The sequence below is a fragment of the Salvia hispanica genome, unplaced genomic scaffold (assembly GCF_023119035.1).
Source record: "Salvia hispanica cultivar TCC Black 2014 unplaced genomic scaffold, UniMelb_Shisp_WGS_1.0 HiC_scaffold_1197, whole genome shotgun sequence".
In the NCBI taxonomy this organism is placed as follows: Eukaryota; Viridiplantae; Streptophyta; class Magnoliopsida; order Lamiales; family Lamiaceae; genus Salvia; species Salvia hispanica.
The window spans coordinates 30855-49501 of NW_025951468.1; the positions used below are offsets into that span (position 1 = coordinate 30855).

The 18647-nt window shown below is 38.6% G+C and overlaps 4 protein-coding genes across 4 annotated transcripts; 2 read left to right on the forward strand and 2 right to left on the reverse strand.

Moving 5' to 3' along the window:
* Window positions 1-657: 657 nt before the first annotated feature.
* LOC125198075 (lectin-like) lies at window positions 658-1350 on the reverse strand. The gene has a single exon (XM_048096524.1). The coding sequence runs from the start codon at window positions 1348-1350 to the stop codon at window positions 658-660; it is 693 nt and encodes a 230-aa protein (XP_047952481.1).
* An 8646-nt stretch (window positions 1351-9996) lies between these two features.
* On the forward strand, window positions 9997-10748 carry LOC125198076 (protein MAIN-LIKE 1-like). The gene is made up of 2 exons (XM_048096525.1): window positions 9997-10683; window positions 10740-10748. Exons 1-2 carry the CDS (start codon window positions 9997-9999, stop codon window positions 10746-10748), a joined length of 696 nt encoding a protein of 231 aa, XP_047952482.1.
* Window positions 10749-11341: 593 nt separating this feature from the next.
* Window positions 11342-12300, forward strand: LOC125198077. Its single transcript, XM_048096526.1, has 2 exons — window positions 11342-11676; window positions 11752-12300. Exons 1-2 carry the CDS (start codon window positions 11404-11406, stop codon window positions 12298-12300), a joined length of 822 nt encoding a protein of 273 aa, XP_047952483.1. The 5' UTR covers window positions 11342-11403.
* A 539-nt stretch (window positions 12301-12839) lies between these two features.
* Window positions 12840-14917, reverse strand: LOC125198079. Its single transcript, XM_048096527.1, has 3 exons — window positions 14608-14917; window positions 13362-14533; window positions 12840-12899 (listed from the first exon to the last, which is right to left on the reverse strand). The coding sequence occupies exons 1-3, from the start codon at window positions 14915-14917 to the stop codon at window positions 12840-12842; spliced, it is 1542 nt and encodes a 513-aa protein (XP_047952484.1).
* Window positions 14918-18647: the final 3730 nt, after the last annotated feature.

The following is an 18647-nucleotide window of genomic DNA, read 5'->3' on the forward strand; positions in this document are numbered from 1 at the left end:
GAAGACAGTCGAAGAAAAAGTGGATGGAGCAGCCTTGTGGAACTAGGATAGAGATATAGCGCGGTTTTTTAAGAAAGAAGAGAGATCAGAAATGTTTGTCTCATCAAATTTATGGCATAGTAAGAACAAAAAAGAGTGCTCGTATCCACTAGTTGATACTTTTTGCCAACAATGAAATATTGATAATTTTGTTGAAATTAAAGGTTTTTAAGTAGGAATTTTTCATAAAGTCTGTAAATAGTACTACTATTTATGAGTTGTAATTTTGATAGGATGATAGTTTAGGTGGATTGAGGGTGTGTTGTGAAGATGATGGAGTATATAGTTTGATGATGAGTGTTGTGACAAATTAAAGGGTAGGAGGAAATATAAGATGTGGATTAGTGAAAATGGAGTTAGGAATAGAAATGTGAAAAGAGAGCTAGAAACACACAGTAGTACACATATAATAGATTGATATATATAGGAAACACATAGTAGTACATAATAGATTGATATATTATAGATTGATATATATAGGAAACACACACACACACGTACAGAAATTAAAATGATACATGCTCGATCACTAGTCCTTATTTTGATGGCACACAGCATAGCACAACACAACACAAAACAACACAACACTGGAAGTGGACATTGAGCAAGATGGAGAATCTAGGCGGTAGAGGTGAAAGACCAGGAATTAACGTCGTGAAGAGCGACATAATCACCGGTGGAGGAGGCGAGGCCGACTACAACTGAGGGAGGAAGTAGGTGGCTCAAGTCATGCTCACAGCTGACCGGATAAGTCTCATTGTCGTCAGTGGCGGAGACGCTGATAACATGGGTGGATGAGTCGTAGGAGATGCTAAGAGTCAAGTCCTTTCCGATAAACGAGGCGGGAACCTGGACGGACTCCACCGGTTCCTCCCTTGACTGGATATAGATCCCGAGGGTTATGTAACCCGGGTTCCTAGGGTAGATGTCGAATCCGGCAGCAAAGACGTGTGAGGTTTTTCCCCACTTCTCGAAGATTCCGAGGTTGCCTCCGTGAGGCTCCTTGGGGTAGGCATGGCCGTGGGGGACTATGAAGAAGACAAGCCCGTCCGCGTGGTATGAGCTATTCGTACCTGGTGTGATGTTGAATTTTATTGTGGTGTCGAACTCGGCTGCATGACTGAATGCAACCGGTTTCGAGTACACCACTCTCCCGCTGCTATTCTGCAGCGGAATATCGTGATCGTCAGTTTTCGTCAAGCGGAGGACTGCTGTCTCCTTCGGGAAGTGGGCGTCGCCGTGGAATATTATATCCTTTTTGCCTTGCGTTTCATAGAAGTCTAGGTCGAACTTGGTGGATTTCGGCGCCATCACTCCTATTTATTTTTCTTTTGCTTTTGCTTTTGCTTTTGATGCACCATGCAACCCTTCATCTCTTCTATTTATAACATCACAGCTAGCTAATTAAAACATCATTTATTTAATTTTATTCCACTCAATTGGTTGTTAGAATAAATTTAAGTTCTAGAGTTGTTACATGTAAAACTTTGTAATACTATCTAGCTACTACGTAATCCATCATACTATTTTATTTGTCATATCATTACTTATTATCATCAAGCTAGGTTAAGTACAATTCTCTCTCCACTCTTTGTGCGTACGATCGCCTTGAGTAATTAACAAATATTCTTTGACGTTCCACTGAACTGTGAAAAAATGTTACAAATACGAACCATATGCATGAAATCGATGTTGATCTTGGATTCCACAACGCCAGGGTTCGAAGGAATACAACTATTCGACGAGTGATCAGGCCATGAACGACTTGGATAAGTAGATCAGTAGTGCAAGACATTGAAGAACGTCATTACTCTCTAGGTTTTGTGTCTTAGGTATCAAGATCTTAGTTATGTTTTATCTTAAATATCAAAAATTTTACTGTACTCTTACTTGTTTCTTGTTGGCCACAAGATGGATAATACACCTTCATAACTACCAAGAAGTTGGTATTGGTTAGTTTAATTTTATTTTCGTAATTTATTATATTAAGGCATTGAGCTAGCATAATTTCATATAGGTTGTTTTTTGAGATTTTTACAATTCATCCCTCGAATATTGTAAAAACGGAGTCCTACCAAATTAATACTACAAGTCATTAGGTAACTTTAAATACTTGCTTAGTTTATGAATTAAGAGACTCTAGAAGAATTGATATTAGCTAGAAACTAAACTAAAAATAGTTAGACAAAATATTAAAAATCTCCACAAACTATTTTTTATTTTAAGGATTAAAAAAAATGTAATTATAATGTTGATAAGGAGGCAATAATTTGATACTATTTGTTTATTGTTTATACACAATTATAAGAATATGTCGGTTGCAAGTTCTTATCAGTACATGTGAGATATCATATTTAATTTGTAGGAAACTAAATGGATTAAATTACATAACTGAGATAATCATACAATTAGAGATATTACGTCATTATATTAAAAGGTTTAGACGTCACCAGCCTCGTCACAATTCATGATGTTGCATTTATCATCATCTCATCTTTCTTTTATCTTAGTCAAACCAAAGATAAACATTATCCTCTCTTTTATATCATAATCATCGAAAAATAATTAATTCCAAGAAAAAAAAAAGCTAATCCCTAGACCCTAGTTTGAGTCATATGGTGTGTATCGATGAATGATAGAATTTAGAAGTGTGGTTGGATCATAAGGATCGATCATTAATTCAAAATAATACTCTAGGTAATATTGTCCTCGCTTTGTTTTATCAAGAACTCTCATCAAAGAGAGTTACATCAACTTAACAATGACTATTAAAGGGTTTATTTTAGTTTGATTCTGGAAAAAGGCTAGCCTAGTAAATATAAATATGAATTTCAACATTTAATACTTCTGCAATAAATTAACCATAATGTATAAAATTTATGATGCATAAGATCAGGAAAAGTGCAAGACATTGAAGAACTTCTTCAATCTTCATGGCAAGACAATTACGGAATCTAGGGTTCATATCTTGTGTCCTTGGTTATGTTTTATTCTGTAATTTGATTAAATTAGAGTGGCGAGCGTGATTATATCCATTTTAATTTTCAAATTTTTTACTATTCTTTCCGGGATCATAAAAAGATAGTCAAACTAAATACGGTCATTATGTAGGTGAATTTCTTGCTTAGTTTACTTTTATTTTCGTAATTTAATATATTAAGGCATTGAGCTAGCATAATTTCATATAGGTTATTTTTTTGAGTTTTTCACTATATATTATTCCCTCGAATATTGTAAAAACGGAGTCCTACCAAATTAATACTCCCTCCGTCCCACTTAAAATGAAACATTTGGGAATCGGCACGAGATTTTATGCAGAGTTGTTTTGTGAGTTAATGAAGAGAGTAAAGTAAGAGAGATGAAAAAGTAGAGATAGAGTTATTTCAGTTTTAGGAAACGTTTCACTTTTAATGGGACAACCAAAAAGGAAAACGTTTCATTTTTAATGGGACAGAAGGAGTACTACAAGTCATTAGGTAACTTTAAATACTTGCTTAGTTTATGAATTAAGAGACTCTAGAAGAACTGATATTAGCTAGAAAGTAAACTAAAAATTGTTAGACAAAATATTAAAAATCTCCACAAACTATTTTTTATTTTAAGGATTAAAAAAAATGTTCACATTATAATGTTGATAAGGAGGCAATAATTTGATACTATTTGTTTATTGTTTATACACAATTATAAGAATATGTCGGTTGCAAGTTCTTATCAGTATATGTGAGATATCATTTTTAATTTGTAGGAAACTAAATATTTAAATTACATAACTGAGATAATCATACAATTAGAGATATTACGTCATTATATTAAAAAGTTTAGACGTCACCACGCCTCGTCACAATTCATGATGTTGCATTTATCATCATCGCATTTTTTTATCTTAGTCAAACCAAAGATAAACACTAGTATTATCCTTTCTTTTATACCATAATCATCGAAAAATAATCAATCAGGTTGTTAGAAAAAAAATATAGAATATAACTATGTGCGATTGAATTGATTTTTTTTTCTGCAATTTGTTAGCACAACAACCTTGAATACAAATCAAGGTAAGATCAAGGTGAAGGAAAAGAAGCATGATATTTCTCATGCTAACAAAGATGTGGCAGAGTGTGCAATGTCATCAGTGAGTTCACATGCCATTTTATACTGCATTGCATTAAGTTTTCAGTTACTCTAGTTTGGCATTTAGCTTGTTTGTTTGGTAGCTTAGCTAGGGTTTAGGATGAGCTTCTAGTCTCTTCCAAATCATAGTATATATAGAGATGTAAAAAACTCATTTTAAGCATTCTGAAATATCATCAGTCGAACCAAATTAATACAGTCCTTATGAATTTCTTGCTTAGTTTTTAATTGTGAACTGAGAAAAGATTCACTACAAGAAAAAAATCTCTAAGGATGCTTTTTTGCTTAATTAAGGACGCTTTTTTTTATCACTAAATACATCACCGACGCTTTAAAAAGTGTCCTTATCGGGAGCGTGCCAAATCCAATTAAGGACGCTTTTAGCTAGCGTCGGTAAGTTAATTTTTGGGATGCTTTTAACACGTGTCTCCAATATATTAGGGACGTTTTTACTTGTAGTTAGAGACACTTGTAAATAGCGTGCACTAAAAAAAACAGGAATTACTGGTAGATTTTTGACAGAATGTATACCTCATTTTTACTGACGGAAAAAAAACCTCAAATTTTATTTTCTAATTTATAAATTTATTGATCAACAAGTAAGAAAACATTCACTGATACAATATTCGATTAGGTGAAACACTATTCATCCCCGAAATTAATAAATTACAGCTTCAAAAATAGTAAATCGAGAGTGGAAGGACATTAGGAGCTTCTTTGATTGATAAAATCTCCATCTTCTCTCTTCAATACTTCCAATTATTATTGAGCAAAGCTTGTGCATAGATATGAAAGTCAGATATCCATATATCAAAACAACTCCTACTTAGTTATATTACATTATAACATTAACCAAAAAAGAGTACCTCACTGACTTCGTCTTCAGTAAACTAGAAAAAAGGAAAAGATGAGAGGTCATACCTTGAGCATGTCATATCTAGGAATGCAATTTGGAGTGAAGCATTATCTTGTTGAATGGCCTGGTAAATCAAAGGATCACCATATCAGGAGTAAAATTCAAAGACAAATATTTTTAATAATGAAGACACAAACAGAAAACAAACAGGTGTTCACAAAATCAAGAAGACAAATCACATGGGAGTTGGGGAGTTAGAAAAGTCTTTATCACAGTCGGGTAAAGTTACCAGTATATCCTATTAGAACATAAGGAAAATATTGGATTAAGTTTAAGGATGATTAGAAGAGCCACAACTACAAATATCTCAAGATTACAATTATAAGCAGAAACCCATACACCAATACAATACCCAAATCTAATAGCCAAGAAACAATTGAATAGTTTATAACCTCTACCCATATAACTATATTTATGGCCCCAACCCTGACTAAAATAACGAACTTTTAATTTTAAATGCCTTTGTGATACTTTCATTATGAATAATGTATCATGTCTCATGCATCAAGATGGCAGAAACAGTTTAGCAAACCTTGGCTTTTGGACCCAATCTAGGCATAAGGACAGTTGTAGTGTTGTTCTCCTTGATAAAACTGATGGTGGAGTTGACGGTGTAATGAATGAGGATTCGATGGCTTATTCTGCATAAACAAGAAGTATTATCCTATATTAATGAGTTCATTTGAAGATTCACATAAAGGTAGAATTCTTAATTCTATAACGTAAGTTTTTATTAAAACGGAATTACCAGATTAACTTCTTCTCGAATAAGGCCACATAGTGCTATGGACTTGTCCATTTTCACCAACTACCAAGATGCTTTGCTGTAAAAATATCCGCACACATCAATCTTGAATTACTAGTTCACACCTCACGGATATTAATAAAGCAACGTGAGAGATGCTTCATACAATATAATAAGTACTATAAACCAAACTAACTAACCTCTGAAAGGGTCTTCCAATGCTTACATTCGTGAAAAGAAACTTCACTATATCATTGTAGAGTTTCTGTTTAATATGAGAACAAACATTAATACTTAGGGATATCATCCAAGTGAATAACATCATAATGGAAGATGTGGTCGAATCCTGAATGAGTGTTCTAGTGTCGGGGATGATAAAATCAATAATAAGTAAGTAACTTTTATAACTAAGCCTAAACATTAGGTTCTTATATGTAACATGGTACTACATTTTTCATTTACAATAAGAAAGTAGTATACCTAGTGCCCGTTCGGTTTGCCTGATTAGCCCAAGACTATCTCATGATGCCTCTAATCTACTGTTCGGTTGCCGAGACACAAATAATCTCGGTCCGACTATATAATCCCACTACATACCCTGCGATTATTTCTATCTCACGCCTCTCTCTTCTCTGTCTCACTTCCCCTCCCATCCTTTTCTCCACTTCCACCCCTCGTGACTTCCACCCTCTCCGTCTCTCTTCATGATTTACCGAAGTGTTGGAGAGATTTGTTGATGCAGGTTTCTTGGATTGATGATATCGATTTTTTGTTAAATTTAGATTAGTGATCAATTTGGGGAGAATTTTGTTCATGAATGCAAAATTTGGAGTGGAGCAGATTCGAAGAGTTAATAAATCAGCGGATTTGGTGAATTCATGAACAAAAATTGGGAATGAGGAGGAGATGGGTTGGGTGGGGGCGTTGGTGTCTTTTTTATTAGATTACATACAAAATTATATTTTAAAATTGTTTGAATGTTGAATAAAATGATATAAATATTGTACCTCCTATTTTTCATAAGAAAAATTCACTAATCCATTCGTAATTACTCCCTCCGTCCGCCATTAGGAGTCCCGGTTGACCATTTTAGTCCGTCCGCCATTAGGAGTCCCGGTTCACTTTTACAATAAATGGTAGGTACAACCCCCTTTCCACTAACTCATTTCACCCACTTTCCTTTATATTTCTTAAAACCCGTGCCGTACTCAACCGGGACTCCTAATGGCGGACGGAGGGAGTATATTTTTAAATATTGTTGATGTTATCGATTTTTATTAAAGAGTTTTGTTAATATTTAATTGGATTAAATAAGTAATCAGCTATTACTTAATTAGTTAATCAATTAATTAAAATTGATTTATAGGTATAACAAAGAAACTCAAAATTATATTTGTCTTGTCATTAATATTATCAACCAAACACTTTACTAAATTTATCTTATACATGATCTCATCAACCAAACAACAAAATAAGATTTAATACTAATTTAATCCAAGACAAAGCCCATCTCTACTTATCCCATATTGTATCTCATACTCCCTCCGTCCGCGAATAAAAGGCTCATTTTTTCATTTTAGTCCGTCCACAAATAAGAGTTCCGGTTCACTTTTATCATAAATGGTAATAGGGTCCCACCTTCCACTAACTCATTACACTCATATTTCATTTAAAACTAATATATACAAGTGAGAAGCTTATTCCATTAATCTTTTCCACCCACTTTTCTTAACATTTCTTAAAACTCGTGCCGATCATGAATGAGACTCCTAATGACAGATAGAGGGAGTACTGGTTAATCTACTCACCGAACACCACCCTAGTGAATCCAGCCAGAAGCAGTAAGTCTGTTATTCAGTCATATAGCATAGCAGTAGCAACAACATTATATCGGTCAATTTAAATCATCTTCAAAGTTTTCCATCATTCAACAACATAATGATAAGGTCATCCACATCCCTATCTCTTATCCATCACTTAACTATCTCATTTCTTCATTATTCATGGACCCCACTGTACTTTTCACCACATCTCTTAACTAAGAGACAGCACCTGCATCCCTCCATCTCTTAACCATCTCATCCCTTAGCTATTCATTCAATTTTATTTTTTATTTTTATTTCCAATAAATTCAATTAATAAAAACACACTTTATTAAATAAAAGAAAATAACAATTTAAAATCCTAAAAAAATAAAAAAGACATAATTTAAAATACTAGAAAATAAAAATTGCACACTTAAATTCAAAATCTCAAAACTCAAATCATAAAAAAAATGGAGGCAAAGAAGCAGAAGAAGGATTTTTTTTTTTTTTTTGTCAAACACCTTCACGGTGGAGGGATAAGTAGGTCCCTCGTCCCATCTATATCCTCTTCCACGTTAGAAACTTCATTTCGTCTTCGCTATCCCCCTCTTCTTGAAATCTTCCTCTTATTTTTTTTTTATCTTATGTTTAAGGAAAACTATAGGAAATAGTAATTATTCAACTAGAGATATAATGGTTCGCACATAGCTTGCTCCAAAAGGAATAGAAAAGGTTTCATGATCGCCGGCCTACATTCCCACTCTCGATCTCCTTGCCTCGTGCCTTAACAAATTAGGGGTTCGCCTCAAACTTTCAGATTCTCGTTCGTTTTTGTCACTCGGAAAAGTGATAGGTTATCTCAATCTAAAACTACGGTTCGCGCGTATTCAATCTAGCCTACAGTATAAGCACCCTATGTTCGCAACATACTTCATCATCCCATAGATCAACAACTATCACATTTAGAGGCATTCATATCTCATGATAAACGAGTATAACACACAACATTTTCACATCCCAAAGCATATCACTTTTGTATTTCACATTTACATTTAAAACTTTTCGAACAAAATATTTCTTCAAACTCTCACACTTTCCTCAAAATTTTCACATCACACTTCCAAATTTAAATTAAAAAATTTGACTCAAAACTCGAAACGTACTTTAACTCAACTTTCATCAACACTTTCATAATATATCACATATTTCAACGTCCAAAAACCATTGCTTAAAACGCCATTCATATATCACATAACTAAAGCATGCATATTCACAAAATACCCTTGACATCCCATAGTATAGCATCATATACCTCATACTTCAACCTCCACAAACCACTTCATATTTAAACAAACATAAACACATTATACGGGAGAATTCTTCTTTTGTTCTAGGCTTGTAATTGCATTCCATCTTAATGAAGAAGAATAAAATTGTTCCCAGACAGGGAGTGACGCATAAGCATTATGCGTCACTCTTAATGAAACGCATAAAGCAGATGCGTCTTTGACGAAAGACGCATATCGATGATGCGTCGTTAAAGTGGAAACGCAAAAAATATTGCGTTTTGTAAAGACGCATATTCGTTGTGCGTCATTGACTGGTGACGCATATTCGTTGTGCGTCTTTGAGCAATGACGCATATCCGTTGTGCGTCTTTCGGCAATGACGCATAACCATTATGCGTCTTTCGGCAATGACGCATAACCATTATGCGTCTTTCGGCAATGACGCATAACCATTATGCGTCTCTGGGCGTGTTTTAAAATCAGCCAGAATGCATCAAAACAGACCAGCCGCAGAAGCCAAGGACGAATTGGCGAATTGAAGCCGTTTTTCAACCGGCAACCGGCGATTTGAGGTTTTTCCGGCGAATTTCAACCGGCTGCAAACATCTTCAAGTAATTGTTCTTCAATTTCATCCTTTATTGCTTAATTTGTGTAGGTTTTCCCTAATTTTGACAAAATTAGGGTTAATGATGAAATTGATGAATTTATGATGAAATTGATGAATTTAGGGTCGATTTTTGTTGTTTTGTTGCCTATTTGTGGGGTTCACATGTATATAATGCAATGAGTAGAAGTAATTGATTCAATTTTTGTAATTGTGCCCTTTTTACAAAGCTACAAAATTGAATCTTAGTTATATGTTTTCAAATTGGAATATAGTTTTTTGCTTTTCAATTGAAGTTGCAATTTATGTTGGATTGTTGAGTTTTTGTGATAAAATTTGAATCTTGGTTGTGTTTTACAATATTTTTTAAATTTTGTTTAAGTGATTACTTATTGAGGTATTTGAGTGTTATGTAGATATTAAGTTGTTGATGAATATGTTAGTTTTGTTTGTGACATCTTTGATTGCTATGCTGGAGGTTATTGGATATGTAGATTTTCAACTTATGCAATGTTGTATGATTGCTGATATTAAGCAGATGACATCTACAAGTTCCGAAAGGCAGTTATGCTATGGACCTGAGGATCCATCACTACTCTTTCATCAAGACGAACACATTTCAGCCTCATTGATGGCTGATGGCACATCAAATATTTTCAGAGTTCGTCGGACGGAAACTAAGGTTTGGGCAGTGCCAATACATGAAAATGTGAAGTATTGGCTTGATGTATGGGGTTTCAAAGGCGTGTTGGAATGTAATAGGCCGATGAGGATGGACAATGAGCTTATCACTGCCCTTGTCGAGCGCTGGAGGCCTGAGACACACTCTTTCCACCTACCAGTTGGAGAAGCTACCGTAACCTTACAGGATGTGCAAAGCCTGTGGGGTTTGAGAGCAGACGGGCGTGTTTTCACTGGCTATGACTACCCTATCGGATATGAAGATTGGCCCAGCAAGTGTCGAGATATGTTGGGATGGATACCTGACGTAGACACAGAAACGAAGCAGGGCGGATTGCTAATGACATCTCTGATCCACCAAGCGACGCTACCTTTGGATGATGGGCTGCATGATTATGCATACATCCAAAGGGCACGTATACATGCCCTGATCTTGTTAGGAGGACTTATTTTACCGGACACCACAGGGTGCAAGGTCCCCTTTATGTGGTTAAATGCCTTTGACGATCCAAACCAAGTGGCTAATATCAGTTGGGGTAGTGCTGCGTTGGCGTATCTGTATCATTATTTATGCGAGGCTTCTGTAGGCAGGCAGAAGAGGGATTTGGGTGGACCTATGGTTCTTTTGCAGCTATGGGCGTGGGAAAGAATGCCCACATTGAGGCCATCCTTTGTGATATCGCCTATGCACACGCCGTATACCCCGTGTGGAGCCAAGTAATGTATTTTTTACATTAACTCACTTCATTATTTTTCTTTGGTAACTTTTGACATTAATTTTATGTTTAGGTGGCACGGAGTGACTGAAATAGGAAATGCTCCCCGATATTCAGTTGCTTATTACCGTGATCAATTATCACTGATTCGTCCCGGCCAGGTGAAATTTATTTCCATTATCTTAGTTAATGAATTTATTATAACTATGATTTTTATATTATATGTTTGTTATTATATCCTGATCAATTATCACTGATTCATCCCGGCCAGTTGCTAATTTGATTTTTATATTATATGTTTGCAGTTTCTGTGGACACCGTATGTAGATTGTATCTTGCCCGATCACTGCATTGATTCGACCGCATCCTTCTTGTGCGACACTTACTTGGTGTGCTGGTCATTTGTCGAGGCACACGAGGCTGGACGGGTTTGCCGACAATTTAACCGCTACCAGCGTATTCCTGAGTATCATGATAGGATGCTAAAGAATGCCGGACATTTGTGTAAAAGTCACCGTCGTGGGATGAAGGGCGCTGATTGGGCAAAGAAACATAAATTGTACATTGATGAGTGGGATATGAGACACGAGAGGTTCCAATCAACTTTTGACCATGCAACGGCGGGCATGGAAGGTCGCATTAATCCGGGCTATATGGCGTGGTACAATAGGATCACGGTGTCATACCTAACTCAACCTGGGACACAGTCTACGGCTGGGATGAACGAGTCAGCCTCTTCTATGAAAGTGTTGGTATGTTTTTGTTTATAAAAATGTATTCAGTTTGAAGTTGGTATAGGTTGGTTTTAATGATTTTGCATTATCTAGGTTGAGATGGCTCAGGGGATATGGCATTTGACCTCTGAACATGACACCGATCCTCGGTTACGGCAGATTCGGGAAATGGTTGCCGAGGGTCTTCGTGCGACAGGTAATACTGATGTGATGGAGTATCCCACGTCGCAACGGCGAGATGTGGTCATGCCGACACGCCCACCGACTTCTATTCGTCATGGAGTGCCGGGTGTTCGGGTAGGTGGACACCGGTATACACGACAGTATAGGTTGTCGCAGCCGCAACAGCCGCAGCCTGAGTATGCGGAACCAGAGCCACTGAGTCCAGAGTACGATCCCCCCAGTTGGTCTGTCTACCCAGGGTCACAGTCCCAGATGAGTGGTTCAAGCCACGACTACTCGCAATGGGGAACACGATTGTCATGTGATTCATTCTTCGACGCTGGTACTGATTGGGATGCAGCTAGAGCACGACGTGATCCATATTTCCAGAATTACCAATTTGTGGCTTCTGTGAGGGAAGAAGAGGGCCAGCAAGAACATGGACAGGAAGAAGAGGGCGAAGAAGAACGAAGAAGATGACGGGGAATCAGGGAGTGGGGAAGAGGATGAAGTAGTAATATCTCGACCACCCACTGAGGGATCGTCACGACCAATTGTGAAGAGTTCATCAAGTAAGATTGGGAAGGCAATGCACAATGTATTCAGGGGATTTTCAACAAGAAAGAACAAAGGGAAAGCTGCAACAAAATACACTCCTTCGGGGAAATAGGTTTTTGATATGAGTTGGTCTCTTATGTATCTTTCAGTGTGAACTTATATGTTTTAATGGTCTTTGGTGAAATTATGTTTATAAATATGTTGGTATTTGTTTATTTTGGAACAGGTTTTGGTCACATAATTAAGGTAAATTCTTGCAGATTTTTTTTAAAAAATTGACAATACAAAGTATCGATTGTCAAACACTCATTCCACCCGGTTGAAAAAATGACAACAATATTCATCTGACATAATAACTGTCAACTAAAACCAATATAAATCATAATAATTGTCAACAACATCTACCACAAAATGTTGATAAATAAACATAGTAAATGTCAAATAAGATCCATCACATATGCCTAAAAACAAACATCAACAATATTCAGCCTCAAAGCCATGCCCTCTCTTGTCAGTCGTTCCTGCAAATCAACAAAAATTGTCAATAAAAAACCTAACAGCTCTCAAATACACAACTCAAATATATACCATGAAATTACTGAACAGCACCGTCTGTGCAATTTCTTCGGTCATGCCCCTCTTTCCCGCAATTTCTACAACGGCGGGGAGCTCTCGGTTCATCTTCCTCGCGGACATCCATTTGATTACGTATCCTCCTTCTTCTAATTCGGCCACGCCTTCTAGGAATCAACTGCTGAGGGGTGATGCACAATTTCCATGAAGGTTCAACCCAATAATCTTCGTGTCTTGGTGCATCAAATGAAATTTCACCATAGTACTGTGATCTCCATGTACTTAGGTAGTAGCACTTATCTATGAGATCAATCATGACGTGACCTCTGTCTCTAGCAACTGCACAACCATGTGAACAAGGAATTCTCCACGTCTGCCACTTACCACAACTGCACGTTGACTCGAGATACCTTGACTATTTGAACATTGTTGCCCTTTGACACTCCATTTTCTATTCTTCCTCGAGTTCGGACATGGTACTTCCCTATATCTCGGTCAATTACAGTAATGTAATGTTTTCGCCCCTTTGAGTCATTCTTAGCAAGCATGTCCCTCGCCCACGGGGTTAACTCACCTTCAGTGTGTTCTATTTTTGTCTTCTTCTGCACCCACCATTTCACCGTCCTCCAAAATGTCAAATCAACCAAAGCTCTAATTGGCAACTCTCTAACACCCCGCAACACGTTGTTGTAGCACTCCGACATGTTTGTTGTGGCCACCCCCCATCGAAGTCCACCATCGTAGCATAGCGACCAACGTTCTTTTGTAATCCTATCAAGCATTCGCATCGCACCACGGCTGACATCAGATAGTGCTCGACTTCTTCTGTCAAATTTACGTACCTGAGTACTGACCCCCAACTTCCAGATTTTGGCCTTCACACTGGGGCCCTTATGCTTCTTCAACACATTTGCCCTCACATGGACCAAACAAAATTTGTGGTGTATCTGCGGGGCCCTTGTCATGATTGCAGACTCCATTGCTTTGAAGATTCCTTTATGCCTATCTGATATAATGCACACCTCCCTCTCGTATTTCACCACATGAGTTCTTACATGATCCAAAAACCATGACCAACTGTCATTGGTTTCTTCATCCACCACAGCATATGCAATAGGCAAGCATGTCTTGTTAGCATCAAAACCACAAGCAACAAGCAGCTTACCTTTAAATCTTCCTCGGAGGTGAGTCCCATCTATTGTTAACACCGGTGCAGCCTTCTGGAAAGCATGTATTGCAGGCCCAAATGCCCAGAAAACATAGTTGAACACATTTGTACGTCTCTGACTCAACAGCTCGTTGTGCTTCCATTCAACAATTGTGCCCGGATTCTGTGACTGGAGTTCAAACATGTAGCTTGGCAACTGCCTGAATGATTCCTCCCATCCACCATATACAAACTCTATAGCCTTTCTCTTTGCATACCATGCCTTCTTATAACTGATTGACACACCAAATCTGTCTTGAATATCAGCTATTATTGAGAAGACCTTGAAATCGGCACATTGTCGCACATGATGTCGAATACACAGAGCAATCATTGCCGATGAGAAGTTAGCATGATCTCTGTTAGCACGATGGCCTACACAAGTATGTCGACCCACCCACTTTCTAACTTCCCACATATCGTCATGCGCACTGAAACCTCCCACTTACATTCTCTCGCTTTTTCAGCGTCTGTGGTGCTGATGATGCCTATACCTGTTGCTGTCGTTCCTGCTGGAAATTTGCATACGGCATGCCACCTTCTTAATTTGCTCTCGACGACCTTAAACTGTTTTTCCTGCCACAAACTCCACATAGTTATAGCAGTCTTCACATGAAGCTTGGAATCAAATTTTGTTCCCAACACAATCCGATGCGGCTCTTTCTCATCCCAATACAAAGCTACCAATTCAGAATAGGAAACACACGAATTTAATACGATGGAGCTCCTCGCACGAGGTGGATCATAACCAATACCCATATGTGGTAGTTGAACTACTCTACCACCCCAATACAAACTCACAAATACTTGCATGATTTCTGCATCAAAAACATTTTCGAAAAACACCAATTAGGGACATTTTTCCTATAAGCCCTAATTTAAAAAATTGGGTAAAACTAACAAATGAAAGCAAAATAAACATGAATAATGATAAATGTAGCTAAATTGAAGTACAATTACCGGAATTTATAAAGAAAATGTTGGAAATCGACCGAAATCGCCGGACATCACCGGAAATCGCGTAAATTCGTCACTTGCTTCTGCGTCTGGTCTGTTCTGCTGCGTTCTGGCCGATTTTAAAACACGCCCAGAGACGCATAATGGTTATGCGTCATTACCGAAAGACGCACAACGGATATGTCATTGCTCAAAGACGCACAATGAATATGCGTCACCAGTCAATGACGCACAACGAATATGCGTCTTTACAAAACGCAATATTTTTTGCGTTTCCACTTTAACGACGCATCATCGGTATGCGTCTTTCTTTAAAGACGCATCTGCTTTATGCGTTTCATTTAGAGTGACGCATAATGCTTATGCGTCACTCCCTGTCTGGGAACAATTTTATTCTTCTTCATTAAGATGGAATGCAATTACAAGCCTAGAACAAAAGAAGAATTCAGGAGCCCGATAGCCAGCTACTTCATCGACTTGAGGAAGTCAAGCAGACAATTATGGTCATTGAGGAGCACAACGCAGATGGCGATCACATTGACCAAACTTGTAGTGAAGCGTTGCATATGGCTAGTGAAATCATCGTTGGCGACGATATAAAGGGCGTCGGATATGACGCCGAGCAAGCTGCGCAAGTTCAGGCTCTTACTAAGCCCATTCTGCCAAGAGAAGGCTCGAGGGATCGAGTGGATGAAGAAATAGTGAACAAGGGTGTTTCACCAGGTTTAGGTGCTCAAAGCGGTGTATCCGAAGCTATAATGTCTAGTTCCTTTAATGCGAATTCCATTTATGCGATCGGATCCGAAACCATTTAGTGATGGAGGAATATTGCTAGAACACAAATAAGAGTTGGGTGTTGTTATCAAAACTTGTTCGGATTGGAACAAACACTCAACCCGATTCGGTCAATCCCTCCTTTGTGAACTTTTAGGTGGATCGAGGGACCAGCGAGACTGCGCAAGCCATACGCACGCGAACCCATTGCGAACCGGGAGCCCGATAGCAGCTACTTCATCGACTTGAGGAAGTCAGCGGACAATTATGGTCATTGAGGAGCACAACGCAGATGGCGATCACATTGACAAACTTGTAGTGAGCGTTGCATATGGCTAGTGAAATCATCGTTGGCGACGATATAAAGGGCGTCGGATATGACGCGAGCAAGGGTGCGCAAGTTCAAGCTCTTACTAAGCCCCTTCGCAAGAGAAGGCTCGAGGGGTCGAGTGGATGAAGAAATAGTGAACAAGGGTGTTTCACCGATTTAGGTGCTTTAAAACGGTGTATCCCGGAAGATAATGTCTAGTTCCTTTAACAAAATTCCCCCTGGTCCGGACCCATCTTTTTCGGAGGAGGTATTGCTAAATGGGATCCGGGGATTTGGGGGAGACTCTTGTTTTGAGGCGAAAAGGGGGGCCCCAATGTGGAGGACTCCTTTTTTTTGATCCACAAATGATGGTGTTTATCTTCTCTTTCCATTGAATGCTTTTTGTATTACGGATCCAAAAATGGGGGTCGGCCATTATTTAGTGATGGTAGGAAATTTTTCCCCAGAGCCGAAATTTTCTCGGTGTTGGTTATCAAAAAAATTGTTGGGTTGGAACAAAAAACACTCACCCCGATGGTTTGGTCAAACCCTCGCGTAAGACCCGGGGATTGGGGGATCCGCACACGGAAGTTAAATGATGCCCCCCGATCAACCAACTCTCTTTTTTAAATGTTCCAAAATTATGTGGCTACCCCGGGGTGATTCCAAAATAAATGGAATATCTCGAATAAAATCAGAGTATTATCTCAACAACTGACAACTCAAAGGAATACAATATCTCATCAATAAATGAACTCAAAAGAAACAACATCTCATCAATAATTGAACTCAAAAGAAACAACATTCAGCGGAAGCATTCGAGAGAAGAATTATACTATGTATGAAGACATAATATATTCGAAATCATTATTTGTTATCTTCTTCATTTTTATGCTCAACACCCACCGCGCTCGTCACAGCTCAACCTACACATTTTTAAAAAAAAATGCAGGGCTGAGTACTTGATGCACTCAGTGGACTCATGCCGAAAATATTTTATAAAAAGTATTTATCATGCCACCATTGAGTGAACTCGGGGTTTAACTTTGAAAAATGCCCAAGACACTAAAACCATTTCCATCGTAAAAGTCGACTGATCAGTCATTTTTCCATAGATGTCTACCATATCTGATCCATTGATGACAAGGAATGTGGCCACATTCCAAGTCACTAGACCGGCCGACCCAAAAGACGGCTCACGATCCCCATTGGTGTACACTAGCCTGAGTAGGGACTCACTCCCTAGTCAGACCCGAATTCGATTATCCATAGATGGCAAAAGCCACAGCAAATAGGTTCCATAGATAAAATAAAACACGGCATGACAAATATTCATTTTCACATAAAAATATACTTAGGGCATTGCCCTTATTTAAAAAGAAAGCTCACCTCGATCGTTTAAAGCCTTAATGTGTGTTCCATTCCGTCCTCGAATAGCATGCTCAACGTCACCCATTGATTCGATGTACTCTAGACCCAAATCTTAAAATTAATTCACATAGCACAAAACATTTAAATAAAATAATACATGCATCCCACGGATGTTAAGTCTTACCCTTCGATCTTACTTAGGAGATTCTGAAATTTTCCCGTAATCTTAGAACGTCGTATTCATCCATCTATTGACTCCGCCGAAGCTCTCGTCATTCTTGTATTCAAATTCCAGTCCAACTCAAATAAACCAGCGGCCTAAGTCTCCTAATTAAATCATTAACCAACTCTGTAGTACCCCACGTCTCTCTCTCAACATTCTAATCCAGCAACTAAACTCCCCAAATACTCCCTCCTGTACTTCCTCACGCCATTCCCCCTCTCCATCGCTGCTCCGATTTGCTCAACAGCACGCCATCGCTGCAGAAATCCCAGCGGCGATTTCGCCGCAGCCATGGGCTCGTCGTCTCTGTCCACCGTTTATCGTCAGGCAGCGCTTAACGCCGCTGCTGTTCAGTGTAATTCTCTGCCATCGTAGCCGCTGTCCGTCATGAGCAGCCGTGATTGCTGCTGCTGAGAACAGCCGCTGCTGTTCGGGATTCGTCGAGCGTACAAGCTGGGCCATCGCTGTCCCGATCAGCTTCGCACCGCCGCTGTCACTCCTCCATCTATCATTGCCGCTGAACTAACGTTGCTGCTCCGCCGTCGCTCCATCTCCAGCCCTCTCTCTTTGATCCGCCAGCCCCTCGCTGTGACACCGCCGCCGTCGCTGCCTCCTCGGAGCTTCATCAGCGCGTTACTGCTGTCCGTCGGTTGCGAGGCTGCTGATCGGAGTAGGAGTCTTTTCGCCGTCCACACGGCCCACGCCCTTTCTCTCATTCCTAATTCTCTCGGTTTTCTTTGGTAGGGTTTTGGAAGAATGATGGCACTGAAAGAGATATAAGAAGTTGATAGATATGTTTGTTGGAGATATGGCCGAGATTTGCTCCTTTATTAAAATCTGATTTTTTTCTCCTT